The sequence below is a fragment of the Emydura macquarii genome, unplaced genomic scaffold (assembly GCF_026122565.2).
Source record: "Emydura macquarii macquarii isolate MOO-44397 ecotype Brisbane River unplaced genomic scaffold, CSIRO-AGI_Emac_v2 contig_1027, whole genome shotgun sequence".
In the NCBI taxonomy this organism is placed as follows: domain Eukaryota; kingdom Metazoa; phylum Chordata; order Testudines; family Chelidae; genus Emydura; species Emydura macquarii.
Window position 1 is genome coordinate 17,357,125 of NW_027131164.1, and position 20,305 is coordinate 17,377,429.

A 20,305-nucleotide genomic window follows, 5' to 3' on the forward strand; every position below is an offset into this window, starting at 1 on the left:
GCAGCAGTGGGATATAGATGCAGAAAAGAAGAGGTGAGCAGAAGTGACTAAGGGAGATTTGAGGGGGTTAGGAAAAAAAATCAGCATAGTTAAAAGCAAAGCTATGGTAACTATTTGGAAGCCTGCAGCATTTGTTAACTATATTTCCTGGACTGGGTGTTTTTTTTACTCCATCTTAGCTTTACGTTTCAAATGGAGACTCAGTGTTTAATTTTTTTCCACCTGTATTTCAAAAAGGAGAGTTTCCTGAAAACTGGCTGCGTCTCAGGAATCTAATTCAAAACAAAGACTCGACTGTGTTAAAGTCAGAATGGTGCTTCCTTCTGACCGCCCTGACTTGCTATGCTGTTATAGTTATGTAAGAGGGAATTGTGCTGATCTCACTCTAACTATTCTGAATATAACATTTCCATCTCCTGGGATGTTCATAATAACAGAATGCTGCATTTTAAGGCAGTTCCTGGGCAACTCGTGCTTTCATAACTGTACACTATTTGAGATATTATTTCAGTGTTAACAACATCAAGAAAACATGGCTTGTGAATAGCTTATTCAGTCTGGAAAGCCAGGTTTAGGAATGACGTTGGGCCACTACGATCATAAGAATAGCCATACTGAGTCAGACCAATGGTCCATCTAGCCCAGCATCCTGTCTTCCGACAGTGACCAATGCCAGGTACTTCAGAAGGAATGAAGAGAGTAGGCAATTGTCAAGGTATCCATCCCGTTGTCCACTCCCAGCTTCCAGAGTCAGAGGCTAGGGACACCCAGAGTATGGGGTTAAATCCCTGACCATCTTGGCTAATAGCCATTGATGGACCTATTCTCCATGAACTTATCTAATTCTTTTTTGAACCCAGTTATACTTTTGGCCTTCACAACATCCTCTAGGATCAGAATCTTGTTGCACAACCATGTGGACAAAGGAGAAGATGAATTTGGATGCTTTGAGTCTCTGTCAAGCACAAAGCCTACAGTATCATACTGTGTGCAACTAGAGTAACATTCCTAGTACATAGTTTGAAAAAGACAAGAGAGAACATATAATTGGTTTTAATGACAGTATTTAGTTAAGTGTTTGAAAAATTCAATTTAAAAATGCAAATTCTGTATTGTTATTGCATGAGCTCTGAAATGATTTCAGGAGAAATAAGTGCAGATATGGTCCTGCAGAACGTTGCTGCAAATGGTTATCTATTAAATAAGTAATTACTGAGTCTAATTAATTCTTCACTAAGCTAAACCTTGTACAGTCAAGTAATCTTCCCCTATCTATGCCCCAGTAATTCTCTTGCACTTTCTCTGACATTCTATTCTAGTATATACGGTAACTCTGCAGTTATTGCCACCCACGTACCTTCATCATTAGCAGACAGTTTGCCATGGAGTACATCACCCGGCCCAGACGTGACCTCCACAGCTGAACAGAGGCTGCAAAATAAGAGCAGCTTGTGAATGTGCACAAATAAATTAGACGTTCTTTCTAGCCATCAATTATTGACCCTACGAATTCTGATTTAAAAGATCCCCCTTGTTAACATCACTCGGTTTTAGCCTAGAATTTTTCATTCTTTCCCATGCCGCACTGTCAGACAGAAAATACTGCCTCTCTCAAAGTGACTAGTTTGATTGGTTCTAGGAATAGAATATTTGCATAAATGATGCAACAACGTAAAAGCAATAGACACCCTCACAGCTTTTAGTTCAGGCAACATATTAAATACTAAAAGAAGCCACACATTTTCTAATATCAGAACAAGATGTACACGAAAACATCTAAATAATTATGACCATCAGCATACAATCGTGTAATTTATGGAATTAAATTTAATCAACTAAAACCCAAACATAGCTAAAAATCTCATCTCAAAGCCAGAACATGCAGGGTCAGAGCGCAGTGAGTCTGGGACTATTTGCGTTTGCCTCTGGCTTAGTGATATGGTGGAAAAATCTGCCAAGCCTGTCTGTCTTCTCCCATGCTCCTGGAGCTTGCAGGCTTCAAAGCTGCAGCAGCAGATTTCTCACTCCCTTGGTTTGAGACAGACTCATGATGTTGTGAGAGAATGGTTCACATAGATCCTTATTTATCCACTGTTACAGGGACCATAGATCAGTACTAGAAATAAAATTAGTCCTTTGTTCTACAAAAATGGACATTAGGGATATTAATTTGGTACCTGACTGATTTTGAATTAATTATTTGAAACCAAATATTATGTCTCACCCCTGACAATTAACTCTCAAAGTCACTGTATTGGGGTTAGAGAGACAGAAAAAAAAAGGGGGGGGGGTTGCAATAGAACACTGACAACTCTTTGTTCTTGTGTAGCAATAAAGTGCTCCGCTATAAAAACCCTTGCAGGTTACAGGGACTTTTTTTAAAAAATGATTTACAAATGTCATTGCAAGTAAAAAAGCTTGGTGAGACAGGCACAAAAATATAACTTTCTGTTCTAGACACATTAAAAATTGAGAGCATAGTTTTGTCTCCAAGATTGGACCTGGTATTTAATTTATAATAGTTTCCTTAGTCATAGGCCTCCGATATCATTCAGCAGTATGAAGTCATATTTTAGATATTTTCCATCCCAACTTACGTAAAACTTATATTGCTATTACTGGAGAGTGCCTTGCATACAATGAGAAGACATTCTACTCCAGTGTTTCTCAACGACCAGTCCATGGACCGGCACCGCTCCCTGAGATCTCTCTGACAAAGTATTGGAAACCGGTCCCTGGTATCAAAAAGGTTGAGAAACACTGTTCTACTACTCCATATTCTCTACCTTTTGTTTCTTTCTGTGCCCATGGCAGAAACAGGGCAGTGTTAAATAACTCTTTTTTTATTATTCCCAATGATGTTACCACCCATTTCTGATGCAATTTTAGGTTTTCAAATGCTTTTCCTAATGTTTTTGTGCTTGTGTTGAGTCGCTAAATGTTTATGTTAAAAAAAATCTGGGGTTACATTGATTTGAGTTCAAGTTAGTTGATTAACTGACAATCTTCTATTATGTAGCTCAAATCATATTTCAAACTTTTTGTGCTGTGTTTAAAAAAGGAATGCATTTGATTATAGCTTATTGTTTTGTATTGTGCCTGGCGCTTGGTTATAAAGAACACTTTCTGTTATTGCTGACACTATTAAGATGTATATGTGGTAGCCAGGACAGGCTGAGTAAAGTAAAACAGCAGACAATGAGAACTTTCAAATATGCTGGAAAATGTCACCTAGGTGATTGTGTGCATTTCTACAGCTGCTCAATATATGGAAGACAATGGGAGTTTTGCACATGGAGCAGTTACAAGCTCAGGCTGAACACATATGCAAGATGCATTAAAAGGACACTCAGGAAGGATTCTTATTGCTGGCAGCCAGGGATTAAAGAATGACATGGGAAAACAAAAAAATAGAACTGCAATACCTGATGATTATTATCTGTAACCCTGTAGTAGAAATGACAGTAACTCACCTTGCAAGCCCTTGCTGCCACACTTCCCATCTGTACATTCCTTCTTAATGGTTATTAATTTAGGCTCTGATTATACAGTGGCTCTATGCGCTGAACTGCCATTCATTTCAATGGGAGTTCTGCGCGTGTTGCAGCTGCAGATTTGGTTCCTTATAGAAAACAAACATGCTGCCAGGCAAATGGTGCAGTGCTAAATCTCTCCTCCTACTGAACAACTGGAAAATGAGACGTTCTGCTCCACACTAGAGAAGATGCATGGGATGGGCTGGTTGGTGCAGCACCTACTCACACTGGCAATAAGGAAATTACTCACCAGACATAATCCCCATAATGAATTAAGGTTGTCTTCAGCCACAGTTAATAAGCTTTGTTTCAGCTAGATTTTGCACAAAAACATAAAGCTTCCTGCAGCTCAAAGTGCAGCACAGGGTCAAGTGAGGAGCGGAGCCGACTGACCCTTCAGGCAAGAGCAGCCAACAGTCCCTGCAAGCATCCCCAGGGCCCTTTGGCAGTGTTAGGCAGATGGGCAGCTGTACTCTAAGCTCGGCAGCATCTCTCCTAGCTGCTCAGCAGCTCCCTCCCCTGGTTCCTGCTGACTGCCTCTTTTATATTTCTGCCCCCAGTTGAGCTGAGCACAGCTCAAAAGTTGCAGACACCCCAGCAAGGAGCCAGTTACCTGCAGGTGAGAGGGGCAGCCTGCAGGGGATGGGGCTACTAACCAGCTAGGAGAGAAGTCTCTGTGTATGTGGCAAAAGGCAGTCAGTCTCTTAGGGGAAGGGAGGGGAATGGCAAGAAGGCATGGGGAAAATAAGGAGGGAATCCTCATGGGAGAAAGCCAAGGGGTGGAAAAGGGAAACCCGATGAAGGAAGCCAGGTATGGGAAGGGAACAGGGGAAAGTGAAGCCAGGGGGAAAGAGAAGGAGCTTCATTTTTTCAAATAATCTGAGAAAATGGGGGTTGTTGCAGGGTTGTGTGCAAATGGTGAAGTACTCCACTTTTTTATCTTGTCTTTCTCAGAAGGAAGTAAATTTAATGTTCACTAGAATAGATACGTCAATGTCTGGCTGTTAGGTGCTTGCATGTGCATCTTCTTCCCCCTAATAAGCATTTAGCTTATGTAGAAATTGTCTAAAGCAGTGGTTCTCAACCTTTTTTTCCCCGAGTACCACTCAGGAAAAAAAAAGGGGGGGGGGGAACTTTCGGCGGCGACGGAGTTTCGCGGTGGCGGCGGGGTTACATGGGGGGAACAATGCCCTCCGCCGAAACCCTGCTGCCGTTTGCCCCTTTTTGGTGGCAGGGTTTCGCGGGGGTGGGTGGGACTTTCGGCGGCGGATTCGGTGGCGCGGTACGGCTCGCGTACCACCCAGCCTTCTTCGAAGTACCACCAGTGGTATGCGTACCACCGGTTGAGAACCGCTGGTCTAAAGCAACATTTCACATTGGTTGGCAACTATATGATCTCCTCCCACCCCAATTTAGGGATTTCCTAGACACTCTAGGGAAACACTGATTTCATAGACCCTCTAGGGCAGGGGTGGCCAACCAGCGGCTCGCGAGCCGCATGTGGCTCTTTGCTTATACAAATGCTGCTTGCGAGCCGCATGCGGCTGTTTGCATGTGGCTCTTAGCTCTTTGTGGCTCTTTGACACTCAAAGTGAAATTGACCAGCTGGAAGGGTAAGAGAAGTGAAAGGGACCAGCTGTGGAGGGTAAGAGAAGTGAAAGGGACCAGCTGGAAGGGTAAGAGAAGTGAAAGGGACCAGCTGTGGAGGGTAAGAGAAGTGAAAGGGACCAGCTGCAGAGGGTAACAGACTGAAATTGACCAGCTGCCCCCGAAATTGAGGATCAGCAGTGAATTTTCGGGGGAGGGTAAGGTAAATGTGGCTCTTTGTGGTATCTACATTTATTTTTTGACTCTTCATCTCTGACTGGTTGGCCACCCCTGCTCTAGGGGAACAGTTTCCTGGAGCAATGTTAACCAGGTCAACTCACAGATGGTTGGCAGCAGCAGAAAGGTTTCTGGCTTCCTGTGATAGAGGTTTTAACGGTTAAACCCCTAGTTTGCTACGCATGGTCGGGGTTCATCTGCCCGTTACAGTGCCTAAAAAGTCACGTCAGGTAAAATTTTCAAGAGCATTTAAATGACCTAAGTGCCTCAGTCCCATTTTCAGTGGTGAGTCTACGGTTGCCACCTCTGAGGTACAAAAAACCTGGCACATCCAGGATGAGGCTTAACCCATAAAACGTGAAAGCAGGGACTGTGTACTGAGCACCCTTACAGATTTCTTGGGACATCTACCTCAAAAAAGGATGATGCTGGGAAAATGGTCCTGGATAGGTGGCAACCCTAAATGTAACGTAGGCCTGGATCCACAAAGGGACCACAAAGATGTTGCAACACTCAGCATTGCAATGCCTAACTTGTAGCCACTTTGAAAATCCACAAAGTCTGAGTTAGGCATATAGGATCCCTATATAATACATGAGGAGAGATAGGCACCGAAGAATGAGGTCCACAAAAGCCGGCACGTTAGGCAAAGAGCCATCTAAGCTAATCAATGGGAGAGGCTGATGAGAGGGCTGTGACCTAAGCCCTGCTACAAGACAGGGAGGCACCTATGTCTGCTTGCAATCGCCTTCTGACATCAGATGATTTAGGAGTCTAAGCGGGTCTTTGCAAGAAACGCTTAGAGTTGGTAGCAGTTGGTGCCTCCCTTATAACTTTTAGCCCAGTGGTTAGAACACTTTCCCTGGATGTGGAAGGCTTGGGTTCAAATCCCCCCTCTGGCTGATGGGGAGAAAGGATTTAAGTAGGGGCCTCTCATCTCTCAGAAGAGTACGCTAACCAAGGGGTTAAGGGATATTTTGTTGTGGGGCTCCCTCAATCTGTTCTGTAGAAGCTGTTCCACTTTGTATAAAGACTTGCATAGACATAGGGCCAGCGACAGAAAGTGAGAATGAGACTATAGGCTGGTGATTAGGGCATCCCCACCTGGGATGTGTGTGAACCAGGGTCCAATCCTCCTGCTCCTTTCACTCTTTATCCAAGTTCAGCTGGAGAGACAGAGAACACCGCTAGCTCCGTGGTTAGACTCCTATTTAAATCCAGTATCCCTCTCAAGCAGATGGGGATTGAACCCAGGTCTCCCACATCCCAGGCAAGTGCTCTTACCACTCTGCTAAATGTTATAAGCGAGGCAGCACCATCAACACATCCCCCTCCTCCAGCTAGATGCTGAATTGTCCCCAATCCAGTAAGCATGCATGTTGGGCCCAGCAGGAGAGACAGCCATCTCCCCGCCTATCTTCCCCTGCTTTGAGGATCTTGCTGGGGGTTAGGCATCCGGACGCAAGGAGTGAGGTGTTGTGCACGTGCACGGACGCAAAAACCTTGGCGTCTAGGGAACTTTTACAGCAGAAATGTTATCCCTCATCTTTACCTGTGGTTTTCTTTTCCTCCCTTCCCTCCCACTCTACCTGTTTAAAGTGGTTACTATAGGGCTGCAAAAAATAAAGGTTATATGGAAAAAGGAATGTTCTTGTCAGGATTCTCAAATAGCATCTCCTGATTCAATCCCCTTTCTTCCTGCCCCATGATCTTGAATAAGTAAGTTAATTAAAAGAAAAAAGAAAATGTCTCCCATAAACATAAAATCAAAATAGGTAATACAGAGCAAAAGACCCTTCCAATGAACATAATCTGCTAGTATCACCAGCTGGGAGGGAAAATTTGGATCTAAAGAAGTTTCTCAGATTTCAGGGGGGAAGACTGATGGAGGCATTGAACCGAATCTTAACGCAGAATGCCCATCTGGTCTCTCTCCAGTGCCTCAGCAATGCATTGATTTACTTGTACACCCATCACTAGAGAATGGCAGCCATGTTCTTTGTTTCATCAAACTACAAAAGAGATTCGATTTAATGCACCAATTTGATCAAAATAAAAGGGGAAACTGTGAAATGAATTCCTGCAAATAAAAGTACAAGGTGTATCATTTCAGAGGCTGAACAGACTATAAAATCACAAAAGTGCTGTTTTAACAGCTTTGGGGCAGTCTTGTGAAAACTTCTGGCATACCTAGGCAAGTGATAAAAACACACTGCCTGTGAAAAAAGATTTAAATAATACTTACCTTGTCTGTTCTCTGGTGTAATGTTAATCATACTTCCATCTTCTGCTAAGCCTTGCTCCAAATTTTCCAGTATCTATAGTAAATTTTTTTAAACTAACGTGAGTTTAAACAGGCATTCTGAAATTAGGCAGCATTTTGTATTATACACAAGTTATCCACAACTGTCAGTCTTTATGTAAATGAATTCAAACAGGAGTGTTTCACATGGACACATTTCAAAACCACAGATTATTACTATAGTTAGATCAATCATAAACAGAGAGCCTTTGTAATGTAGTGTTGATGTTAGAGTTCAGGTTTATGATACTCATAAAACATTACAAGACAGCATACACCAGGGACATATGCATTTTGTTAAGCAAAATATCAAATATGCTCCAGAAGAGAATGATGATTAACTCTTGCAAAAATGTCAAGCTGATTCCAGAAGAGAACTAAGTGGGTTTTTAGTTCTGGTTTTAAAAATAATTCGCCTTTTCTGTTCTTAATTAAATACTGATCTGTCTAACTCTCACCCCATCTCTTTCCCAAAGTTGGGATTTTGTTGCTGTTTTTTATTTATTAGCTAATTTAAATAATGTAAGATACTGAGTGAGATAAAAGTCGTTTGTTAGATTATCTGGAGAATGAATATGTATAACTATTGGAGATTCTGGCTTAAGATATCTGTACTTTGAAAATATAACCCTATGGTTTCATTTGTAATGTAAGCCAATTGCACTTCTCCACTCCCACTGTGGTATATCTAAATGTCTCTCTGACTCCTGAAGATCACCCTATTTTTGCTGCTTCCCATACCCTCATAAATCATTGCATTTCAGTTTCATCTTTTTGGTCACAGTAAATTGAATGGGATTCCCTCCAGAGCCTGTTAAGCCATTTACTCTTTAATTAGCTGGTGGGTTTCGTTTATCAGCAACATAGGAGGGACTCCCTCTCCTGGGGACTGAGTGTACTGCCTACCTAGTACTTTCAGCTCCTGCCAGTTTAAAGAGAGATTATGTACAGTGCAGTAGCACTCAAAATGTGTGATTCTGCTTTCCAAACAACAACAGAAATAAGGTACAATTTTCAAAAGAGATCAAGTGATTCCAGAGTTTAAATTCCATTTTCAAAAGTGTCTTAGACACATAAGAGCCTTTTGAAACTGGGCTTTAGGAACCTAAGCGACAGTTTTTTAAAGATGCTAAGGGTGCTAAAAGATGAAGCTAGGAGCCGAGTGGGATTTTCAAAAACACCTACGCACCTAACTCCCAACTGGAGTTTAGCACTTTTGACCATTAGGTGTCTTGCTGCATCTTTTGGCACCTAAATACCGTTACAATATGGCCCTAAGTTACTTAGGTGCTTTTGAAAATTTTACTCATATTCCTTAATGTCTGGGGCAGGGGATCAAGTTCAGGTCTCTCCCACATTGCAACCTTGTATTTTGATTTGTGATTGAGAAAGAAAAAAGACCTGTCAGGTGAAATCTTTGAGTTCGTTAGGCAGTGGTTAGATGTTACATCAGATGATAAGCTAGGTCCTTAACTGAATGAAAGCAGAGTGCTCTACTGCCCTCAGTCTGTTTAAATGCTGCTCCTCCTGTGGGCAGCAGGCCAAGAAAGAATTTAGCCCTTCAACAGCCAGGCGGATTAAGGGTGAATGGGGTGAAGTAGAGCGCTCCCCACCCAGAAGCCAGAAGGTGATGTTGATGCACTGAGTTTACCACCAAGATGCTGCTCTTGGACTCTATTATGGGAGACACCATCTTTGCAAAGTCTTTAGATGACAAGTGTCCACTAAATATTTTGAGTCCTGGCCTAAATGCCATATTTCTATAGTAAATTAAAATGCAGGAGACAAGTCTGGACTTTTTCTTACCCATCTCATACCTGCAAGAGGATGGGGATTACAAAGGACTCAGCTAACTCTCTAGAGGATGCAGATCTTGATGTGACACGCAGCAAATGCTACCAGTTGATCTATGCTGTAGTTTGTATCTTTTTTTTTTTTTTTTAGGCTTAGTTATTTTGTCTGAAACCAAGGGGCCACATTAAAGGTAGAAAAATAAAGTGTGAAAAGAGCAGGAACAAGCCCAACTTCCTCAGCAAAATGTACAAAAAAAAGGCCATTTTAGTCAACGGGTAGGCAAAAGGAAAGTTTATTTTTCAATAGAAGAGAAGCACAGATTAAATGCAACTCTCAACTAATTCCACTGATTTCAACATGGTTACACCGGGGATGATTTTAATCCAAGGCAGCTTTTTCTTCGTTTTAAATTTTTGTCTCCAGGTGAGTGTTTGTTAGAGTTTCTTTCACAGTAAGATTAGCATTTAAGCGGTCTCATCTAGGTTTTCAAGTGAACACGTTGTTGAGGTGACTGGAAGACACAGTCCATACCTTTGTTGCTGCTTCTACCTTTTGTCTGGAGACAGTTCTCTGCAACGCTGGCTTAAGAGGGCAACAGCATATTGATTTATGCAGGGAAAGCTAGTGGTACCACACAGTGCACTAGCAATTTCCACCCCATTTCCCTACCCTAAAACAAGAAGTTCTGCAGAAAAAGGCAGAATTTGCAATGAGACAAACTGTAGAACATTAAATTCTGCAGTTCCTGTGATTTTTTTCCCACTGGTTTATACTCATAGCTACATTTGAATTCAGCAGAAAAATATACAGGATCTAAAATTCCTCGTGGAGGCATATCAACAGCTTTACATTTTATGAAGTAAAACTGGATTCTGGGAAAAGTTTCCATTCAACAGTCTGCATAAGGAATGCATAGCAAAATTCTAGCTATGCATGACCCTGATTAGGGTAACCTTTGTTTTTCTGTATGAATTTGGTGTTTATCACAATGGGAGAATTATAATACTCTATAATACTAATATTATAATCCAAATAAGGATTATGCAGGCAGGAGTCGTACTAATTGACCATACAAACTTTGATTAGGTCCCTTGGTATTGACTTGAAAAGCTTTGGTGATGCCATTCCTGGAGCTCTCTTGAATAGAACCTGCCCATTTGGCTACAGTTTATATTGTAACATGACTAAGTATTTACTCTTTATTATTTATTAAATCTGATTGGCTGGCTGAGCCTTAGAGATGACTTCATGCCCCTTGTTTATACTAATGAAGTTTAGTATTATTCAGACCACATCTGGAATATTGACTGCAACTGTGTGCACCTGATTATAGAAACATACTGGCAAATGTGAGGGAGTTCAGATAAGAGTAAAATGATCCAGGGCCTGGAGAGACTGAGGGTATGTCTACACTGCCAGCTCCTTGGGGATCGATGCAGCGGGATGGATTGAGTGGGTTGATTAGACCTGCTCAACCAATCCTGGAAGGGCTCTCCGGTGGATGCCTTTAATCCCCCTCCCCGAAAGGAGTAAGACTGTGTGGACTGGAAGGCGTCTCCTGTTGATGCAGCGCAGTGAAGATGCCACGGTACAGCACTGTAAGTAAATCTAAGAGAGATACGCAAACTACAGTATGTAGCTTGCATATCCCCTGGTGACTGTCAGCAGCAGTGAGTTAAGAGAAGACTGAACGAGTTAAATGTGGTATGCATAGATAGGCTAAAGTGATCTCTACAGGTACCTAAATGGTGTAAACACCAAGGAGAGAGAGGTAATATTTAGGATGATACAGAGAAGTTTAAGATGGAGTAATGGGATGAAATTAAGTAAAGGAAAACAGAATATGAGGAAAACTCTCTTACAATGAAGCTGTATTAGTATTAGACTAGAATAGTCTTCCAAGGGAAGTGGCGTCAACCTCATAGGCTGGCTCATTAAAAACTAAACCAAACATTAGAAAACAATCATGCACTGGCAGGGAGCTAGAAGATGAGCTAATAGATCTTTCCCCACCTCTAGCTTTTATGATTCCAAGATCATCTCTCTTATATAATGGGTACCCATACACACTTCTGTAAATGAGAAGAAGGGTTAAGGATTTTGAAATGTTCCTCCTTCACTTTTAAAGTAATAAAACAAAACTCTAATGGGTTTATGACTGCAAAGTTCCTGTCAACAATTCCCTTATTTTTAGTGTTATTTTCTTGGTTGTGTCATGACATTTTCTTTTAATTTGGAGAAAGTGTTCTACTTGTGAACATAGCAGACAAGATCCTGATTAATAGATTTGTGGACCATTATATATACAGAAATTTCAGATTTAGTAATGTTAAAAAAAATAATTTCTAATGTTTTAGGTGTAATGTTTTCAACTGTATGAAATCCTCAAGAGTACTGTTTGTGCAACTTCCTCTTTATTCTCTCCTCTCCTCTTATACCTGTTCCTGCAATTCCTGTCTTAGAACTGCACCGGAAGACAAAAACTTTATCTGACAGCAGACAACTAAATCCATATGGCTGTAAGGCCTCCAAAATAACTGAACAGGAATATAGTCTTTAAAAAGGAAAATAAAAGGAGGAGATATATATCTTTTCATCCCAAGGTTGACCAGACATCTTTGTTCTGGCAGGGAGGCAGGGCTAATTATGTCACAACTGGGATTTGTCTGATTCAAAATAGTCAGCCAGCTGGCTGATGATCACCCATTCTGTGCCACAAATTCATTCTCAACAACAACACTTTTCCACTGCAAGTCCCTCCTCCCATGTTAAAGGGACTCAGAAGTCAACTAAATATGTTGGGCTCCAGTGGTACCTCCTCAGTGAATCGTGCAAGCTCTGACACATGCCAAAGAGTGTGGCAATTCCAATATTGGATAGCACCGGACCAGGATTTGAACCATTATGACGTACTACATGCCAGTGTATGCAAAATTCAATATGGAGGTACCATGCTGATGCTGAGCTCAGAGGCAGTTAGGATGTGAGTTTATTTAAGATAAAGAAGAGTGCTTATCCAGGAGCAAGTGAAGGAAAGTCAGAGAAGAGGTAGGATGTAAGGCCAGTAGGTCAGAAAGTTATAGACTTACAGAGAGTCAGAGTTTAATGCCAAAAGGGACCCCCAGATAGATCAGAGGCAACCAACACTTCCCACACACTAAACCCAACAACAGTGGATACACTCTGTAAAATGATGAAAAGCTTCCCCAAAAGAACTTCCTCCCAATTGCCAAGCTCTGTACGTCCCCATAAGTGTTTCCAAACAGTTCTTCCTTCTAACACCATGGCAAGAGCCACAGAACCCTTCATCTGTCCATCTCTTCCCCTCTCTGATGGGGCGTCTGCCCCACACTGACACTTAACGGGTTAAAAGCAGCCCTAGGAAGTTAAAAGCACCCTAGCTGCATGGGAGGCAGACGGTAGGAGAGAGGCTGGGAGGAACAGCCAATCGAAAACCAGCAGGTCCATATAAAAGGAGCTGCAGGGCAAAGCAGAGCAGAGCAGAGCAGTCACTGCCTGGAGCTCAAAGAGGGAAGACTGTGTCTCTCGCAGGCTGAGAGGCCTGCGGCACCTAAGAGAGTGTTACTGCCGGGAGTGCGTGGTAGCAGGCCCTGAGGAAGGTCAGAGAAGGTGCTAGGGCTGGAATTTGAGGCACAGCAGGAGGTTGTGATCCACAGTGTCCCTGGGCCAGGACCCAGAATGGTGGGCGGTCCCAATTCCCTCCCACTCGCCACTTGGAAAGTGGCAGAATAAGTTGCTGTAGGCGCCACTAGAAAGTGGCAAATAAGATACTGCAGTAGCCGCTAGGGAAAGTAGCTGGACTCCTGAGGAGCCAAATCTCCCCCGGAAAAGGGGGAACACAGATTGTGGCTTGGCCGGAGGGCAGAATCATGAAGAAGATGCTGCGAGTCCTAACAGCTGCAAGAAGGCCTACAGGCGAACTGGGAGGGAGAGTGACAGTGCACAGACAGGGGCATGGGTGTCAACTTGAAGCTAATCCCCAGACAACCAACAGGAGGTGCCAGTCCAACAGTGAGTGCTGTGAATCCGTCACACCCCTACTATAGAAAGAATGGAGTTCTGTTTTTTGGTTTAAAATCCTAGTCATTCTTCTATGTTTTGTTTTATTAAATACATGGTTAAACTTGCCAACTGTCTTAAACAATATTGGAACTTATCTAACTTGGCCATTTGTATTATTCAAGGAATTTCTGAGAGTAAATATAGCGAATTACAAGCAAATACTACAAACAGTGAGGTAATCATATCTATTTATCTTTGGTAAAGTTGCAAAACTTTTCAGTATCACAACTGTATGCAATGCTACATTTTTTTAAAGAGCTAATCTGGAATTTATAATAGTGTTTCAGTAAATAAAAACAGTATCTCCTAATTGGGGATACTAGAAAAAATATTTGTTGTAAATTTTGTAAAGGAAAGCTTTTGTCACATTTGTGTACAGGGTGTTTGGCCCAACGGACTAAGATGTGAGTAGTGCCCACAACAGCACTACTCTAACTTCAGAACTGAAAAAGCCCTTATTAACTTTTCAGTCTTTTCAAAGTACTTGATTACAATTTTCCAAATGCTTGTCACTTCCACCCTTGTATGCAGTGTTGTTGTAGCCATGTTGCTTCCAGGATATTAGAGAGACAAGATGGATGAGGTAATATCTTTAACTGGACCAACTTGTGTTGGTGAAAGAGACAAGCGTTTGAGTTTACACAGAACTCTTTTGTGTAAGCTCGAAAGCTTGTCTCTCTCACCAACGGAAGTGGGTCCAATAAAAATATTACCTCACCCACCTTGTCACTTCCATCGTCAGTTATCCAGAGCGCTAATATCTTTTGAGGGCGGAAGCAGACTTCCTGGTCTTTAGGAGCTATACTATGTTCTAGTTTCATACAGGTGTACAAGGAGATAAACCCTCCTACTCACACCGCACAGTCCCCATCACAGTGGTCCCCAAACATTTTACCTCATGCCCCCCTCCTTACCCGTCTGTGCCCCCCATCACCCCCCAGCCGCAGTTGGGAGCCGGGGCCAGGAGCAGGATTGGGGCCCAATGCTTGGGCCGGAATTGCAGCCAGGCTGGGAACCAAGGCTGCAGCTGGGGGCAGTGCTGGAAGCGGAGCTGCAGCTGAAACAGAGCAGGACTGGGTGGTGCTCTCTCCCTGGTCCATCATGGATGCTGGCCTGGGTCCCGCTGCAACACCCTGAACTATCCGGGTGTGCCCCATAGTTTAGGGACCTCTGCCCTATCATGATGTTGGGTGAGAGCCAGAGAAGGGTGCAGGCATGTTTCTACCCACCCATTGTCTTGCTCACACCAATCAACAGTTGGCAAATATGGGGAAGGAAGGAAGCATTTTACATCCCAGAAAGGACTGAAAGTAAATAGTTTTCCAGAAGCTGTGGAAGGAGTGATACAATCCCTTCCCTGTGCAAATCCTAGGGGCTTGCACTACAGGCCACCCCACAGTCAGGGCTAGTCTAAAGGCTCAGTCTAGTCCTACACCTGATGCTCTGGGTAAAGGCAGTAAAATACACCTGCATAAACATTAATAGATTCTATTTTCTAGACCACTGGTTTTCAAACTGTGGGGTGCACTGCCCGGGGGGCAAGAAGGGGGGATAAGAGATGGCATAATGAGGTTATCAGGGGGCACAGCCCTGCCCAGCAGCAGCCTGCTATTCTCCCCCTCCTCATCTCCGTGATTGCTGGGGACTCCCTGTGTCCTCTCTCATGTACTGCCCTGCTGCAGTCCAGACACCTGGGCAGCTGCAGCTCAATGCATTTGAAATCCTCCAGAGCTTGCAGAAGCAAGAATCTCTTGGCATGGAGAAGGAGGATGAGGAGCTCCAGTTTGCTCTGCTCTGCTCCATGCCACCATGGGCTCCTGCAGGCATGGAGCCAGTTGGGTCCTGCCCATGTGCTAGGCCTGCGTCACCTGTTCCTCTCAATGAGTCATATTCTGCCTTGGACAAGTAGGAGTTGGGAGTAGGCCTGTCATGTGACTCCCATGCAGAAGGGGGCGGAGCAAAGAAGTTTGGTAATCTCTGGTCTAGAGAAGCTTTTACCTTTGTGCAGATTGTTTTCATGTTGTGCAGTCTATCAAGTGACTCTTGGGGATTTCCTAGGTACTGTTGAAGTTCGGCATGTAAAATCCGCATAGAAAAGGGAACCATGGAACCTAGAATCATAATGAAACATTATTAAATTGGATTGTTACAGTTATCAATACATACTGTTGCCTAAGGCCTATATGGTATTTCTTAAAATGTATTTGCATATTCACTAGAGAAAGTGATTAGGAATTTAAATCTCTAAATTCTCTTCTTCCTTCATTTAAAGCAACAAACATTTTACTTGTGGCATTCTGCCACTGTCAGAAAACAGGATACTGGGTTAGACCCACTGGTCTGACCCAGGATGGCCGTTCTTATGTTTATAGAATCACGTATATTTGGACAGAGAAATATGAATATATACACACAAGCATAATCACAATGGTAAAAATGTGTAACTAATTCATCCTTAAAATAATAGCATATGCTCTACAAGTCCAAAGGAAATTATAGCAATTTATTAGCAACTGCAAATAAGGGTTTAGAATGGAAATTCATCTAAGATTTTACTATAGAGTTGCTACGAAAATACAATAATCCCTAATTTACAAATAGTACAGAAGAATTTAAGACGGCTTTTCTAATGGTAACTCTTAAAGATGACACACACATTGAGAAAGATAGATAACCAAATATAAGAAAGCAACACAAACTAAATGCTTCCTCCAAATAAATAAAAAGCAGATTTGAAGAACCCCTAAAAAAAAAAAGAAAAAAAAAAGAAAAACTAGGTAAGAGAACAAAAATAGCAAATTAAGGGACAAAAATTTAACAAGAGTAATACTGTGACATAGGTACATTAAATCTGATGTGCAATTAAAGAAAAACAAGGAAGTAAAAATGTATTTGAATTTCTATTAGAATTTATTTGCATTGTACTAGTACCAAAAGGCCCCAGTAAGGAACTCTGATCCACTGTGCTAAATGCTGTACAAACAGAGACCACCCCTGCCCTGAAAAACCAAACAGCTTCCCCCAAAACCCTAGTTCAGCTTTTATTGTATTAAAAATTGTCTCCTGTGAAGACAGTAGTATTCCTATGGAGGGACTCATTGCACTGTGAATCCCATATTGAATAAAGTTTTCCTTTCAGTGTGATAGATGGATACCAAACAGAATGGGAGGGGGAAGAGAACTTGAACCAATATTTGCAACTAAAAGATTGTTTTCCTTTAATGATATTAGAAAGTAAAAAAAGATACAGTAAACTAAGTACCCACTCCTGCTAGTAGCAGAGCATCTTAATTGACTTCAATAAGATTCAAACACGCTCTGTACCTTATTTGCTCTCAGATATTTGCACACTTCAATGGACACTGAGAAAAACTATCGAAAGGAAGAATCAGATCCTAAGGAACTGAAAATTATTAGTAACTGATGGGGGAAGGCAACTAAGAGAGAAAGAACACTTGCCTACTAGTACTCTAAGCTGACGGCACATTCTAGAGCAGGGGTTCCAACCTTTTTGGCTCGAGGGCCACAGATATCATTTTTACAACCCTGAAGGGCCAACAGTCTTTGCCAACAGGCCCCCCTCCCCACTGCAGCCAGGTGGAAGGAGTATAGCAAGGAGGCTGCCTCCTCACTGATCTCCCGTCTCTGTCTGCAGCAGGGAAACTATACCTGTAGCCCTGTGCGCTCCACCTGGGTGGTCCCTAGGCAGTGGCTCCTTTCTACAGCTGAGGGACTGAAGATCAGTGCTCCCCTCCCTCTCGCTCCAGCAGGGACCCCAGCACCTACGGACCCAAGCAGAGCACTTTTCTCTCTGCTGGAGCTGGGGGAGGGGAGCGCTGGTCTCTCCTCTCTCTGGCTCCAGCAAGGACCTCAGTGCTTATGGACCCATGCAAAGTGCTTTGCCGTGCTGCCTGCTACAGCCAAGCAGAGGGGAGTGCTGATCTCCCATCTCGGCTGCAGCAAGGAGTCTGCACCTGTCTTTTAGCCCCACGGAAATGCGCTCTGCCTGGGTCCATTCTGCAGCCAGCAGGAGGGGAGCCGCAGGCTACTCTGAAAGCCCCTGTGGGCCACAGGTTGGGAACCACTGTTCTAGAGGGATTATCGTCCACAGAGTCCCATTTTTGGCTCACCTGTTCTCATAAACAGGACTCAGGAGCTTATAGGAAAGGTGATGAGATTTTGCACCTGTTCTTATAAGGCAAAGGGGGAAATATACATGTCATTGTCTCTAAACAGCTTCTTTAAAAAGACAGAATCTTAACCAGAAGTCTAACTCAGTCATTATGACCTTAAGAGAACTCCCATTATGTCTAAGTAAATTCCCTTTCGCCAAAGGTAAGTATCCCCAAAGGCTCTTCTGAGAGACCGCAGTGTATAGTCCTACACAGGGAACACAGGTTGCATAAAGCATCAGATATACAACACAGATTAAGAAAGCAAAAATGCCTTTGTCATTTCTTTTTAAGGAAGCATGTAAAAAAGGTTATCAAACCAATGGCAAAGAGATTAATATGTCTTCATACTGACAAGTGTTCAAGCACAATACAGGACAAAACAAGATAAGGAGAAATGTCTAGGTGGCTAGAGAGCCAGCCATGCAAGCTGGAGACAACAAAAGTGTATGCATTACTGAATCTCTTTGTGAGGAAAACAGGCAAAACTGTTTTGTACCAGAGTGCTATGAACCTCAAATGCCTGTCTTGCAAATCTAAAGAGGCAAACATGACCTAAGGCTGGCTACATTCTCTACCACAATGCTGGTTCAATAAGCTCTAATTCAACCCTCAAGTAATAATACTGCCAAGGGGTAATAATAAGAAATGCATGCAGTATGGTTTTTTGGAGAAAAGGTGGCTTAATCATAGAGTTGGAAGGGACCTCATCTAGTCCAACCCCCTGCTCAAAGCAGGACTAACCTCAGCTAAATAATTGCAGCGAGGGTTTTGTCAAGCCGCAGCTTAAAAACCTCTAAAGATGGAGATGCCCCCCATCTCTAGGTAACCCATTCCAGTGCTTCACCACCCTCCTAGTGAAAATCTTTTTCCTAATGTCCAACCTAGATCACGCCCACTGCAATTTGAGACCATTGCTCCTTGTTCTGTCATCTGCCACCACTGAGAATAGCCTAGCTCCATCCTTCCTGGAACCCCCTTTCAGGTAGTTAAAGGCTGCTATCAAATCTCCCCTCATTCTTCTCTTCTGCAGATTAATGTAATGGTGTAGTATGATCCTATGCAACCCCTAATATATATATAATAGATTTTTCTGTGCCAAGCAAAAGCAAATTAGGTCCAGTTTGTGTAGCAAAGCTTCAGAGAATGTGGACTGTAAGGTGGAAAAATATCTGAAGGTTTAGCAGCAATTTTTGTTGATGGAGATGTCATACCAATAACAACCCTGAAAAGAACTCAGAGCAAGGCTGTATCATTGGCTCCCTTTGTAAAACCTAATAAAAACCCAACCCAGTAACATAACAGCAGCGATGTCATGTGGGAGACCTGACTTCGGAACTGAATCAGCATAGGTCAGTCCATCGGCAATACCATAGAGGAAACATACTAACAAAGCATAGACTGTGTAAACTAGCTTTGGGACTGTCTATTTTGGAAAGTTATTGATCCTCTACATTGCTGCTTATGAGGGCACTAGTATGGGGGTATGATCTCAGAGGCGGAAAGGGAAGGAGTAATCCATAACCACATTACTAAACTGTATCACCAGGGGCGTGCACAGGGATTTAAATGTACCTACTTTTGGAGGGGCACATTAAACATTGCCCCCCTATGCCGCCTGCTGCCTCTCCCACCTCTCTAGCACCCGCTGCCTCCCCCAGAAACCTCTCCCATTGTCCCAAGCTCCCTTCTGCACTCCCTAGGCGGGCTCCAAACACTTACTGAAGGCCATGTGGAAGGGACGGCATTCAGCAGGCTTCCCCGTGCCCCCTCTGGCACAGATGTGTTGCCAGCCTGGCTTCCCTGCTCCAGGCACCATCCTAGGGCTCAGCGGGAGCGCTATCTGCAGTGTCTTTCCCAGGTGCGTCCCTTTAACTGCGCTCAGTCTGACTCCCACCCAGGTAGAAAGGGGGAAGAACGGGCTTGGGGAGGGAAACCTGGGGCAGGAGGACTGAGGCAATGCTGGAGATGATTATTGGGGGAGACTGTGCCCGTTTGCTCCCCCCTTGTGCATGCCTCTGCATATCACTAAAGTTGGTATCACTTTATGTTAGAGAGATGAATGGCCAACTTTCCTGGCATATAAATCACACTTATTTTGGGAGTAGAGAAACTCATTTGCCAATTATTTTCTGATGCAGAAAGCTATGGGAACTCCCGGTGGGTGTCCTGCAAAAAGTCACATACCAATTTGAGTACATGCTGAAAGTCCCCAATAGCTCAGGACAGGCATCTAGCACAGCATTACCTAAACATATACTTTATTTGTATTATTAATTTATGATTTGTTAAGCACAAATGATGTGTTATTTCATTCATGGCAGCTGGCCAGAAAACATTCCAATGTGATCCATTAGCATGAACCTGTCACAGCTTCCATCAAAGACTACTGCAGCATGGAGCCAGTCCACAGGAAGGAAGAGATCAATACAGTGCTCCCACCACCCTATATTTTTATTTTATACTCTTTGTGGCTCATGCTGACATCCCAGAAAGATCCAAAACACTGGTGTTTTTTTCTTCTCTCTCTGTTGCCTCTCTTGGAATAAATCTTGAGAATATAGTTAGAATCCTTTTAAGTAAATAATTTTTAC

At 43.0% G+C, this 20,305-nt stretch overlaps 1 protein-coding gene and 1 long non-coding RNA gene across 2 annotated transcripts in view; both read right to left on the reverse strand.

Annotated features, from left to right (window-relative positions):
* The window catches only part of TRAPPC12 (trafficking protein particle complex subunit 12), a 95,377-nt gene that overhangs the window by 11,051 nt on the left and 64,021 nt on the right, over nucleotides 1–20,305 (reverse strand). The window contains exons 6-8 of the mRNA XM_067544831.1: nucleotides 15,538–15,650; nucleotides 7,606–7,678; nucleotides 1,358–1,431 (exon numbers count right to left, since the gene is read on the reverse strand). Of these exons, the coding sequence (XP_067400932.1) occupies nucleotides 1,358–1,431; nucleotides 7,606–7,678; nucleotides 15,538–15,650 (260 nt within the window). The remainder of the gene's footprint in view (nucleotides 1–1,357; nucleotides 1,432–7,605; nucleotides 7,679–15,537; nucleotides 15,651–20,305) is intronic.
* On the reverse strand, nucleotides 6,382–6,694 carry LOC137150850 (uncharacterized). Its single transcript, XR_010919098.1, has 2 exons — nucleotides 6,645–6,694; nucleotides 6,382–6,526 (listed from the first exon to the last, which is right to left on the reverse strand). It is a non-coding gene; the product is annotated as an uncharacterized lncRNA (long non-coding RNA).